Genomic DNA, 13908 nt, shown 5'->3' on the forward strand with positions numbered 1-13908 from the left:
AGTGGACAGTCAGAAACTTTTTCCCAGGGCAAACATGGCTAACACGAGGGGGCATAATTTTAAGCTGATTGGAGGAAGATATAAGGGGGATGTCAGAGGTAGGTTTTTTACACAGAGTGGTGGGTGCGTGGAACGCACTGACGGCAGAGGTTGTGGGGGCAGATACATTAGGGATATTTAAGACACTCTTGGATAGCCACATGAATGATGGAGAAATGGAGGGCTATGTGGGGGGGAAGGGTTAAATAGATATTAGAGCAGGATAAAATGTCAGCACAACATCGTTGGCTGAAGGGCCTGTACTGTGCTATGTTCTATGTTCTATGAAAATTGTCTGATGCCGGTATTATAATGGAAAATATAAAGATTTTGAGAGCTAGGCCTGTATTCACTAGAGGAAAGAATGAAATGTGACTTCAAGGTGTTTGGCAGAATGATTTTCCTGGGTAAGAAGCCTAGATCTTGGGGTCAGGATTGAGGGCTGACCATTCAGGACTGCAATGAAGGGAAATCTCTTCAAAATGTTGTGCACTTTGGGAATACTGTACTTCAGGAGTCTGTGGATGCTTAGTAATTGAGGGATCCAGAGCAATCCTTGTACGATAAGATGGACTCTTGACCTCATCATGGCCTTGGACCTTATTGTCTACCTCCACTGCACTTTCTTTTTAACCGTAACACTTTATTCTGCGTTCTGTTATTGCTTTTCCCTTGTACTATTGCAATGCATTGATGTGATGAATGGCATGCAAAACAAAGTATTTCACTGTACCTTTGGTACATGTGACAATAATGAACGAATTTACTAATTTACCAACTGTCCAGTAATTAACCATCACAATACCATAATATTCCTATTTTCTTCTCCTTCCTCCCTATCTACAATTTCCTCTTGTCCTAAAATATTCAAGATCTCCACATTACTCCATTTCTGGCTATATCCCATGTTCTTCTCCAAAGGCAGCCATGTCCTCATCTGCCTTGTACTGCCAGGTCTGGAATTTCCTCCTGCATCTTTCTCTCTCCCCCCCTCCCTCTTTCAGACCCTCATTCAAACATCTCTTTAACAATGGTGGCTTTGTGGCAGATTTTGTTTAAATTTTACTGTGGACTTTGCACAGAATTATTACTTAAAAGGTGTTATATGTATGCAAATTGTTGTCCTCAGAAAGTAGTGAGATTAAACTATGTGATTGAAACACTTAGCAGGTCATGAGCAACTGCAGAAAAGGGAAATTGTAATATAATATATAAAACAAAATGTTTTCTTGTGTATTTCTTTATTCAATAATATTCAATGATTGATGGACTTGCCACAAACAGGATCAATATTGCTTCATGTTAACAAAGCATTATTAAAATAATAAGACACTATATTTATTTACATTACATAATTTAATGTGCTATAAGGATTAGTAAATAGTCAGTTATTACTCTGGAGTAACTTTAACTTGGAAAATAGTCCTTTTTGTTTTGTAAAACTCTTCACTCCAATACCTGGGAAATTGATTTACTTCTGACACCTACTGTTACCTGTTCAAATCTTAAAAATAGCTTGAATCATAATTCAAAATTTTCTCTTAATAACTTCTTTCCCTTTGTTCATTGGCTGCCTCCTCCTCCTCCCATGTGATTCCACAGCCCAAGTACTTCATCTCCATGGGAGACTGGATCGTGAATATGTCAACTGAAAGCTGCCCCCACAGTTACGCATTGACATGTCCCGACCGACATGCACATTTCAAAGCAAGACTCACAAATGGGCACCCCAGTCAATTTAGCCAACCTGGCTTCACAAAGCCAACTGCAGGGCACCTGCAACAGTGTAAATGGAACCTGGCGTATTTTCAGTCTCTTTATTGCTCAGGTAGACACTTACTGCTTTAGTCAACAAGGTTACTAGGATGCCACAAACAAGATGCTGCAGGGAACACAGTGGGCCAAGAAGCATCTCCCCTTTGACCCTCATCAATTTTTATTGATGCACCATAGAAAACATCCTATCCGGATGCATCATGGCAACTGCTCTGCCCGTAACTGCAAGAAACTGCAGAGAGTTGTGGTCACAGCTCAGCATATCGTGAAAACCAGCCTCCCCTCTATGGACTCTTATTTAACTTCTCGCTTACTTGGTAAAGCAGCCAGCATAACCACCCACCCCAGACATTCTCTCATATCCCCCCTCCCATCGGGCAGAAGATACAAAAGCCTGAAAGCACGTACCACCAGGCTCAAAGACAGCTTCTATCTCGCTGTTGTAAGACAATTGAACAGTCCCCTAGTACAATAAGATGGACTCTTGACCTCACAATCTACCTCGTCATTGCCTTGAACCTTATTGTCTACCTGCACTTCACTGCACTTTCTCTTAACTGTAACACTTTATTCTGCGAATGCTTTATTGCCTTTCTCTGGTACTACCTCAATGCATTGATGTGATGAAATGATCTGTATGGATGACATGCAAAACAAAGTTTTTCACTGTATCTCGGTACATGTGACAATAATAAACCAATTTACCAATTTATCAATTAACCATCTGTGGATAGAAATGGGCAGTTGATGTTTTGGATCAAGATCCTTCATCTGGATTCCATATGCAGGGTCTCAACCCAATATGTCGACTATCCATTTCCCCCCACAGATGTTGCCTGACCCACTGAGTTCCTCCTGCAGATTGTTTGTTGCTCCAGATTCCAGCATCAGCCTCTTGTCTCTGCAAGGTTATTAGGATGATTAGCCAGCACCATTTTAAATAGTGACAAAATAAGACAATTCTGGGGTAGTTACAAGCCATGATGAAGAGTCAGCCAAATAAACCTAATTATTTTATTAACATGTACCTACTTCATTATTGGGAGAAGGTGTCAGCATTTCTAATACTCATCACGATCAAGTTCAGAACTGTCCTTGCCAACTTCTTCATAATCTTTCTCCAGGGCTGCCAGATCATCACGGGCCTCGGAGAACTCCCCCTCCTCCATCCCCTCCCCCACATACCAATGCACAAAGGCGCGCTTGGCGTACATCAGGTCAAACTTGTGATTGAGACGAGCCCAAGCTTCAGCAATGGCCGTACTGTTGCTCAGCATACACACCGCACGGAGCACCTTGGCCAGGTCCCCACCAGGCACCACTGTGGGAGGCTGGTAGTTGATGCCAACCTTGAAGCCAGTTGGACACCAGTCAACAAATCTAATGGAACGCTTGGTCTTGATGTTAGCAATGGATGCATTGACATCTTTCGGCACCACATCACCTCGATATAAGAGACAGCAAGCCATGTATTTTCCATGACGAGGATCACACTTGACCATCTGGTTGGCTGGCTCAAAACAGGCATTGGTGAGTTGAGCCACAGACAATTGCTCATGGTAAGCCTTCTCAGCTGAGACTACCGGTGCGTAAGCAACTAATGGAAAATGGATGCGTGGATATGGAACCAAGTTAGTCTGGAACTCTATCAGATCAACATTCAGAGCACCTTCAAAGCGAAGAGAGCATGTAATACAGGAAACAACCTGAGCAAGCAGCCGGTTCAAGTTGGTGTAAGTCGGACGCTCAATGTCCAAATTCCTGCGGCAGATATCATACAAGGCTTCGTTGTCTGCAATGAAGCAACAGTCTGAGTGTTCCAGGGTGGTGTGGGTAGTGAGGATGGAGTTGTAGGGTTCGACCACAGCTGTTGAGATCTGGGGAGCTGGATAGATGGTAAATTCAAACTTTGTCTTTTTGCCGTAGTCAACAGAAAGGCACTGCATCAACAGGGAAGTGAACCCAGAACCAGTCCCTCCACCAAAGCTGTGGAACACCAGGAAACCCTGGAGTCCTGTGCATTCATCAGCCTATGGTAAATAGGACATAGTCTAAATTTAGATTCTGAATCAGACCCTTCTAGTTGTAAACAAAATCACTTTGTTTAAATTCTTAAAACATTCTTAAATAACTAAGTAAATGTCAAAAGGTATGGTTCATATTTTTGATTGACATTTCTGTTCATTAAACGTGCTTTTCAAGGCCCTGGGACATCCCAAAAAAATTCACCAGTGCCTCTACTTCCTCAGGAGGCTAAAGAAGTTTGACATGTCCCCCTTGACACTCACTGACTTTTATCGATGCATCATAGAAAGCATCCGATCTGGATGCATCACGGCTTGGTATGGCAACTGCTCTGCCAGGGACCGCAAGAAACTGCAGAGAGTTGTGGACACAGCCCAGCACATCACAGAAACCAGCCTCCCCTCCATGGATTCTGTCTGCACTTCTCGCTGCCTTGGTGAAGCAGCCAGCATAATCAAAGACCCCATCCACCCTGGACATTTTCTCTTCTCCCCTCTCCCATCAGGCAGAAGATACAAAATAGTCATTTTTTCCCCTAGAAAATTCTTCATCTCTCCCCTTGCATGAGAACTTAATTGGTTAGGGGAAGAATACTCCAAATTCACATTATAATAAAATGCTGATAATCCGATGTCCAATGTTTTGGAAACCCCAATGGTTCGTTATCTGGCTTACTCGTAAATACATTAAATCCTCATTATCTGCAGACCTATCATCCACAGATCTACCTACTTGTGAGGTCAGCGGTATATTACTGGGAGTGTGGGTCGTGATTGTAGCTGGAGCCAAGGTCGCCGTCAGGAACCAGGGGCCAGAAATGTGTGTGGATCTGTGGCTGAAGCTGGGATCCAGGGCACTTGCATGTTTCAGTTTTCCGTGGATTCTGTTTCCTGTGCCCCCTTCAATATCGCCGGTTTCACTGTCAAACTTATTATACTACTGTGTTACATATCATAGAATCATAGAACAGTACAGCACAATACAGGCCCTTCGGACCACAATGTTGTGCCGACCTTTAAACCTCACCTAAGACTATCTAACCCCTTCCTCCCACATATCCTCTATTTTAAATTCCTCCATATGCTTATCTAGTAATCTCTTGAATTTGACCAATGTACCTGCCTCCACCACCACCCCAGACAGCGCAATAGTTGGTGGCCTATAGACAACTCCCACCAGCTATTTTTCCCTTTACTCTTCCTAAAGGCAGGCACGGTAGTGTAGCAGTTAGCGTAACGCTATTACAGTACCAGCGACCCGGGTTCAATTCCGGCCACTGTCTGTAAGGAGTTTGTACATTCTCCCCGTGTGTCTGCGTGGGTTTCCTCCGGGTGCTCCGGTTTCCTCCCACATTCCAAAGACGTACGGGTTAGGAAGCTGTGGGCATGCTATGTTGGTGCCAGAAGCGTGGCGACACTTGCGGGCTGCCCCAGAACACTCTACACAAAAAGATGTATTTCACTGTGTGTTTCAATGTACATGTGACTAATGAAGATATCTTATCTTGTGAACAAATAAACAAAACACTGAGTTTGCTTGAACCACCCTTCAACGTTGTGCATTCAGATCATAATGACTCAGGGAAAGAGCCCGCCTGTCTCCTTTGACACTTTTGCCAGTCACTTTGTTTCTTTCTATTGACTCTCTCAAAGAATCACGGAGAGGAACAGCATGGAATCAGGCCCTTCAGCCCGAGTGCATGCTGACCATCAAGCACCCATTTTTACACTAACCCAACCCTAATCCCATTTTATTCATAGAACAGTACAGCACAATACAGGCCCTTTGGCCCACAATGTTGTGCCGACCTTTAAAATGCCTAAGACTATCTAACCCCTTCCTCCTACATATCCCTCTATTTTAAATTCCTCCATATGTTTATCTAACAATCTCTTGAATTTGACCAATGTACCTGCCTCCACCACTGCCCCAGGCAGCGCATTCCACACCCCAACCACTCTCTGGGTAAAAAAACCTCCCTCTGATATCTCCCTTGAACTTCCCACCCATTACTTTAAAGCCATGCCCTCTTGTATTGAGCATTGGTGCCCTGGGAAAGAGGCACTTGCTGTCTACTCTTATCTATTCCTCTTAATATTTTGTACACCTCTATCATGTCTCCTCTCATCCTCCATCCATGAAAATATGTTGGGGGTAACATGATTAACATCCAATGGTCTGGAAGATCTGCTGGTCTAGCACCACCAAAATCCTAAGGGTGCCACATTATCAAAGTTTTATGGTACTTAATTTGCAGAGCCTTAAGGCAAAGATTTGGACTTCTACATTCCATTAAAAAGCCTCTCACCAGTTTGCGTATTCTATCCAGAGCTAGATCGATGATCTCTCTGCCAATTGTGTAGTGCCCACGGGCGTAATTGTTGGCAGCATCTTCCTTGCCGGTGATGAGCTGCTCAGGATGGAACAGCTGTCGATAGGTACCAGTACGGACCTCATCTGGAATGAGGAATAACAAGTTTTCAGGAACCATGATAGGGAGAAGCAGCAATGGTCAGAAAGTATTCTCTGGTCTCCATATGGCCCACTCAAAGTCACAACAAACTAAATGGATGTCACATTCAACAGTTTGTGACTGGGAATAATAATTTTTGTCACAGAGTGAAAGCATGTCTCCCACCAAAGGAAATAATTTCCATCTATCCAACCTATCAACTCTAGCCAGCCTAAAACACCCCACTTAAATCCCCTAAGATGTTCCTCAAGAAGGCAACATCCATCATCAAAGATCCCCACCATCTGGGCCATGCCATCTTCTCACAGCTACCATCAGCCAGGAGGTACAGTACTGAAGTCCCACACCAACAGGTTCAAGAACAGCTACTTCCCTTCAACCATTCGGTTCTCAAACCAACCTAATCACTACAGTATAGCAACACTTGACCACTTTGATCATTTTGCACAACAATGGACTTTGCTTTGTTTTTGTTTTAATTGTGTTCTTTCTCATAAAAATTGTGTATAATTTATGTTTTTCTTGTGAATGCTGCTTATATGATGCTATTGCCTGTGATGCTGCTGCAAGTAAGTTTTTCATTGCACCTGTGCACACATGTACTTGTGCATATGACAATAAACTCGACCTTGGCTTTGACTTTAATCCTCTAAACTCAAAGGTATTTGAGATTAATTTAACGAATCGTGGAATAGGGACAGGATTCTGCCATTCAGTCCAGTACAGTCCGAAGGGCCAGTTTCCGTGCTGTATGACTCTATGACTCATTCCGTAACTATGCCTCTAATTCTAGATATCCTGACTACTGGAAAAATGCTCTCAGGTCCACCCTACCAAGCCCTTTCAGAATGGCATATGTTTCAAAAAGAAAACCTCTCATTCTTCTAAATTCCAATGAACAAAGGCCCAACCTACTCAGTCTTTTTACATGTCAATCCCTTCCTCCCAGGATTCTGCTTAGTGCCCTGACCTGCACGGCCTTCAGTGTACTTCAACATAAAAAGATCACCTTTTATTCTTCTGAATCCTACTCCACCATTCAACCAGATCACGTACCTGAAGCACAATTTTCCTACCCTTATCCCTTCATACCCCTAATATCCAGAACTCCATCAATCCCAGTTTTCATTTCAATTCATGACTGAGCCACCTCAGCCCTCCAAGGTAAAGAATTCCAAAAATTCACCACCTATTGAGTGTAGATGTTTCTTGTTACTTCAGAGCTAAAAGGCCTACCACTTATTTTGAAACTGTGACCCCCAGTTCTAGACTCTTTGGCCAAAAGAAACATTCTTCCCTCAGCTACTCTACGGAGCCCTCAAAGGATTTAAAAAATTTCATTAGAACATGAAAAACAGGAGCAGGAATAGGCCAATCAGCTCCTCTGCAATTCAATAAGATCATGGCTGGTCCAATCTTGGCCTGAACACCAACTTCCCACACTTTTCTCATAGCCTTTGACTCCCTTCCAGTTCAAATTCCTGTCAATCTCCACCCTGAGTATATTCAGTGATTCTGTCTCCACAGATCAATGGGGTAGCAAATTCCAAAGATTCACAACCCCATAAGAGAAGTAATTCCTCCTAATCGCTATCTTAAATGGGTGAGATCTCATTCTCTGAGGAGATCTCTCTCTCTGAGGAGATTTATGAGGATGTGGCTGGGAGTCGAGGGACTGAATTATGGTTGAGCAGTTTGGAACGTCTTTCATTGGAGTGTAGAAGAATGAGAGGTGATCTTATAGGGGTGTATAAAATCATGAGGGGCATAAACAGGGTGAATGCACACAGTCTATTTCCCAGGGTTGGGGAATCAAGAACTTAGAGGGCACAGGCTTAAGGTGAGAGGGGAGAGATTTAGTTGGAACTTGAGCGGCAACCTTTTTCACCCAGAGGGTGCTCAGTACATGGAATGAGCAGCCAGAGGAAGTGGTTGAGGTAGTGGAAGCAGTTAACAACATTTAAAAGGTACATAGAACAGTACAGCACAGGAACAGGCCTTTCGGACCACAGTGTTGTGCCGAACTAATTAAACTAGTCATTAAGAGCCTACTAAACTAATCCGTTCTGCCTACACATCCATATTCCTCCATTCTCTGCATATTTGTGTGCCTATCTAAGAGCCTCTTAAACGTCGCTGTCGTATCTGCCTCCACCACCACCCCTGGCAGCACATTCCAGGAACCCACTACTCTCTGTGTAAAAAACTCACCCCGCACATCTCCTTTGAACTTAGCCCCTCTCAACTTAAATGCATGCCCTCTGGTATTAGACATTTCGACCCTGGGAAGAAGATGCCGGCTGTCTATTCTAGCTATGCCTCTCATAATTTTATAAACTTCTATCAGCCTCTGCCACTCCAGAGAAATGGGGTGACCAGAATTGAATGCACTTGGACAGGTACATGGATTGGAAAGGTTTCGAGGGATATGAGCCAAATGTAGGCAAATGGGACTAGCTTAGATGGGAATCTTGGTCGGCATGGACCAGTTGGGCCGAAGGGCCAGTTTCCGTGCTGTATGACTCTATGATTCATTCCGTAACTATGCCCTCTAATTCTAGATATCCTGACTAGTGGAAAAATGCTCCAAGGTCCACCCTACCAAGCCCTTTCAGAATCATATATGTTTAAAAAAGATCACCTCTCATTCTTCTAAATTCCAATGAACAAAGGCCCAACCTACTCAGTCTTTTTACATGTCAATTCCTTCCTCCCAGGATTCTGCCTAGTGACTCTGACCTGCACGGCCTTCAGTGTACTTCAACATAAAAAGGTCACCTTCTATTCTTCTAAATCCTAGAGAATAGAGCCCTAATCTACTCAAATCTCTCCTCATACATCATCCTTGCCATCCAAGGATGATTCTGGTGAACTGCATGCCTTCCAAAGCAACTCTTTTAGATAAGAAGGCCAAAATTGTACATAATACTCCAGGTGGGGTCTGATAAGCCCTAGGTGATTGTAGTAATCTTTACTTTTGTACTCAAATCCTCGTGCAATAAAGGCCAAGATACCATTTGCTTTCCCAACTGTCTGCTGGATCTTTCAGAGACTTATGTACAAGGAACGCAAGCTTCCTTTGATCATGTTGCCTTCTCTAGAATTAGTATATTTTGATCACTTTGTAATATTTTGTGTGCGTGCATGCACACAGTCCTCAATAGACATTTTCTGGAAAAGGTCATCTTCTGAGACTGCACTTGGAGTGCTGTTTGCAACTCTGATCACTTGGCTACAGGAAGGATGTCATTAAGCCAGAAGAGGTTCAGAAAAGATTCACAAGGATGTTACCAGATCTGGATGGCTTGAGTTGTAAGGAGAGACTGAATAGGCTGGAACTCTTTTCACAAGAGCGTAGGAGGGGTCACCTTATTAATGTATATAAACTCATGAAGGGTGTAAATAAGGTGGATGGTTTACAGTCTTTTTCCCAGGGTAGGTGTAAGGAAAGAGTTAAATTTTCCAGAAGTCATATTTAATTCCTCCTTGGTATGTACAAAAATGTTTAACACAGAACGGTGGTTGTAAGACAAAATGGTGTTATGTTGGAATGTGGGAATGTTTTGAGAAAGTAAAAGGGTACCAGTCCACAGCCTTGAGAGAGAATAACGATGAAAAACATGCTCATCTGGGAAAGGAAGAATGATGTGCAGGTGCAGGTGTAGCCTGGTACTGTACCCATGGGAAAGTACTAGAGTAAGGGGTTTTAAGGGTATAAAAAGGGGCTACTTCTTTGTGCAGGGCACTCTTGCTTTAGGCTGGAGTTGCAATCAGACCTAAGGGGTAGACACAGCGAGAGCAAGAACAGTGGAAGCGGCTGCCAGAGACCTCCAGCAACTGTGTAGATCAGTTCACTGAGTGGTGGATAAGTATTCTTTGTATTCTATTGTTCTGTAGGTTTTTGAAGTGGTTAATGAATAGTTTTCATATCATCCTAATAAAGTAGCATCTTTATAACCTTTAACACGTGCACAGTGTCTCCTTTGTGTGAAAATACCTTTTGCTGCTGAATCAGAAAAGAACAGGGAACAAATTTTAAAATATTCTCATTACAGTAGGGGAGACTAAAATTAGAGGACATAGATTGAAGGTGAGAAGGGATAGATTTAAAGGGGACCACACAGACAGCAGTGGGTATATGGGACTATTTTTAACTCCTTCTTCAATATATTTAATCTGTATTAATATTAAACCACCCATTCATATCGCTAGACTTTTCTGGCAAGCTCCTTTTATGTCTTCCTTATATTCTGCCCTAAAACTAGAGTGCGCAGGGTTAAGGTAAGAGGGGAAAGATTTAAAGGGGACCTGAGGGGCAAGTTTTTCACACAGAGGTGGAGGGTATATAAAACCAGCTGCCAGTGGAAGTGGTCGAGATGGGTACAATTACATCATTTAAAAGACATTTAGGATGGTACATAGGAAAGGTTTAGAGGGAAGAAGGCCAAATGCAGGCAAATGGGACTAGCTCAGGGAGACACCTTGCTCGACATGGACGAGTTATGCCAAAGGGCCTGGTTGTATGGTGTATAACTCTATGATCCCTGCTGCTTGTAAGTAGTATTCCCAATATTCAAAATTCCTTTTACCATTTAGATTCTAAAATAATACACGGATGGAATTAAAAATATGGCGCAGAACTACATTACACTCACCAATGACAGTGGGTTCTAAGTCAATGAACAGAGCTCTTGGGACAAGCTTTCCACCACCTGTCTCAGAAAAGAAAGTGTTGTAGGAATTATCTGCAGCTCCGTAAGTCCAATCCCTGGGCATAAATCCATTAGGTTGGATACCATGTTCTAAACAGTATAACTCCCAACAGGCATTTCCGATCTGGACACCAGCCTGACCAATATGGATGGAGATACATTCATGCTGTGAACCAATAAATGCAAAATTATTACAAAGCGGGTCAGGCTAAGATAGTAATAGCAAGTCATAGCAATCTCAGTTTATTACATATTCCAAAAACATCTTCATCTGACTTTGTTGTCATCAGACAGGCAATAACTGCTGCCACCATGAATCCAGTGATCTCTCTGGTTGTATTTCCCCTTTCCCAGCACTTTCTATTGTTGGGTATGAATTCTGCAAACTGGGGATGGGCTGGTGCTGTCAATATTTGGGGGTGGGTTGCTGGCAGTAGGTAGGGGATGGGTTGCTGGGTGTAGGTGGGGTTAGGCTTGATGGTACTGTTAGTTGGCTGGGTTGAAAGAGAAAGTGATTAAGTAGGGTGAGATGGATTGCTAATAATGGGTGGGGTTGGGCTGGCAGTGGAATGTGGATGGGAACTGAGTTGATGGCAGTGGAAGAGGATAGGTTGCTGCATGTGGAAGGAGGATGTTACTGAGGTAGGGTGGGAACTGAGGTATTGACATTGGGTGGGGAGGGGATGCTGGCAGTGGGAAGGGTTGAACTGGCCAAAGGTTGGGGATGAGTTGCCAGTGTTGGTGAGGGAGTGGTTGTTGTTGGAGAGGGGTGGTTAGTGTTGGGGTGGGGTGGTTGGTGTTGGGTAGGGGGTGGGTGTTGTGGAGGGGTTGGTGTGGGGGTGGTGTTGGGGAGGGCTGGGTGGTGATGGGGAGAGGTGGCTGGTGATGGGGAGGGGTTGGTGTTGGGGTGGGGTAGTGTTGGGGAGGAGTGGGTATTGATGGGGTGGGGTGGTGTTGGGAAGGTGTGGGTGGTGATGGGGAGGGTTTGGCGTTGAAGAGGGGGTGGTGGGTGGTGATGGGTTGGGGGTGGGGTGGGCGGTGTTGGGTTTGGGTGGGTGGTGATGGGGAGGGGTTGGGTGGGTGGTGATGGGGAGAGGTTGGAGTGGGTGGTGTTGGGTTTGGATGGGTGGTGGGGAGGGATAGGGTGGGTGGTGTTGGGGTGGGGTGGGTGGTGATGAGGAGGAGTGGGTGTTGATGGGGTGGGGCGGTGTTGGGAAGGTGTGGGTGGTGATGGGGAGGGTTTGGTGTTGAAGAGGGGGTGGTGGGGTGGGGATAGGTGGTGATGGGTTGGGGGTGGGTGGTGATGGGATGGGGAGGGTGGTGATGGGATGGGATGGGGAGGGGGTGGGTGGTTACGGGTTGCGGTGGTTGGTGATGGGGAGGGGTGGGGTGGGTGGTTGGTGATGGGGAGGGGTGGGGTGGGTGGGTGGTGATGGGGAGGGGTGGGCGGTGTTGGGTTTGGGTGGGTGGTGATGGGTTGGGGGTGAGTGGTATTGGGTTTGGGTGGGTGGTGATGGGGAGGGATAGGGTGGGTGGTGTTGGGGTGGGGTGGGTGGTGATGGGTTGGGGGTGGGTGGTGTTCAGTTTGGCTGGGTGGTGATGAGGAGGGATGGGGTGGGCTGTGTTGGGTTTGGGTGGGTGGTGATGGGGTTGGTGTGGGCGGTGTTGGGATTGGAGTGGGTGGTGATGGGGTTGGGGTGGGCTATGTTGGGTTTGGGTTTGGATGGGTGGTGACGGGGAGGGATAGGGTGGGCGGTGTTGGGGTGGGGTGGGTGGTGATGGGGAGGGGTGGGGTGGGCTGTGTTGGGTTTGGGTGGGTGGTGATGGGTTGGGGGTGGGCGGTGTTGGGGTGGGGTGGGTGGTGATGAGGTGGGCGGTGTTGGGGTGGGGTGGGTGGTGATGGGTTGGGGGTGGGTTGGGTTGTGTTGGGTTTGGGTGGGTGGTGATGGGTTGGGGGTGGGCAGTGTTGGGGTGGGTGGTGATGAGGAGGGGTGGGGTGGGCTGTGTTGGGTTTGGGTGGGTGGTGATGGGGTGGGGTGGGTGGTGTTGGGGTGGGGTGGGCTGTGTTGGGTTTGGGTGGGTGGTGATGGGTTGGGGTGGGTGGTGATGGGGTGGGCGGTGTTGGGGTGGGGTGGGTGGTGATGGGGTGGGGTGGGTGGTGATGGGGAGGGGATGGGTAGTGATGGGTGTGGGCGGGGTGGCTCCGCAGCCGGTCCCCTACCATGTTGGAGCTCGACGCCGCCTCCCGCGCACGTTCCGCCGCCGCGCTTTCCCGCCAAAACCTTCACCGCCCGCTGCGCATGCGTTGCCCTTCAGGCGCGCATGCCCGTCTCAGTGACAAACAATCGCTCTGACTACGCATGCGTTGCAGCAACGGCTTTCCTGCACAAGGTGACTGCGCATGTCCCTGCTGTTGCACATGCGCGGGTTACTGACGCTTTCTGGGTGTTGTAGTTCATACTGAAAACTCATTGACAAAACTTCTGCTTTTTAAACAAAACCAACATTAGAACCTTTCAGCTCATTTATGCATCAGTTCTGGCTCATCCAGCCAGCAATCTTGCCTTTCAGACTTCAGATGGTGGATGGTGGATGGTGGCCTGTTGTCTATGTAAATCAATATGATACAAGGGTGTGACATATGTGTCTTCAAACAAAAAGTTTATTAACATATTTGGTATTGGTTTATACCAACACTGAGGTACAGTGAAAAACTTGTCTTGCAGACCATTCTTACAGATCATTTCATTACACAGTGCATTGAGGTAGTACAGGGTAAAAACAAAAACAGAATACAGAGTAAAGTGTCACAGCTACTCTGTGATTTACAATATTCACAATGTTTTGATTCAGTATTTACAACATTTATAATATCTTTAGACT

General features: G+C 45.6%; 1 protein-coding gene across 1 annotated transcript; it reads right to left on the reverse strand.

The window, feature by feature from the left end:
• Window positions 1-2876: 2876 nt before the first annotated feature.
• Window positions 2877-13756, reverse strand: LOC127569673 (tubulin alpha-1C chain-like). Its single transcript, XM_052014477.1, has 4 exons — window positions 13721-13756; window positions 10969-11191; window positions 6149-6297; window positions 2877-3845 (listed from the first exon to the last, which is right to left on the reverse strand). The coding sequence occupies exons 1-4, from the start codon at window positions 13754-13756 to the stop codon at window positions 2877-2879; spliced, it is 1377 nt and encodes a 458-aa protein (XP_051870437.1).
• Between the last annotated feature and the right edge of the window lie 152 nt (window positions 13757-13908).

This window comes from Pristis pectinata, chromosome 1 (assembly GCF_009764475.1).
Source record: "Pristis pectinata isolate sPriPec2 chromosome 1, sPriPec2.1.pri, whole genome shotgun sequence".
In the NCBI taxonomy this organism is placed as follows: domain Eukaryota; kingdom Metazoa; phylum Chordata; class Chondrichthyes; order Rhinopristiformes; family Pristidae; genus Pristis; species Pristis pectinata.

Bases quoted from the DNA above. Each gene is read 5' to 3' on its own strand.
- LOC127569673 (XM_052014477.1), bottom strand. From the start codon at position 13,756: ATGGTCTGCAAGACAAGTTTTTCACTGTACCTCAGT. The intron at 6,298-10,968 runs GTGAGTGTAATG...TCCTCATTCCAG, and splicing joins CTTAGAACCCACTGTCATTG to ATGAGGTCCGTACTGGTACC. The intron at 3,846-6,148 runs GTGAGAGGCTTT...TATTTACCATAG, and splicing joins TGGATAGAATACGCAAACTG to GCTGATGAATGCACAGGACT.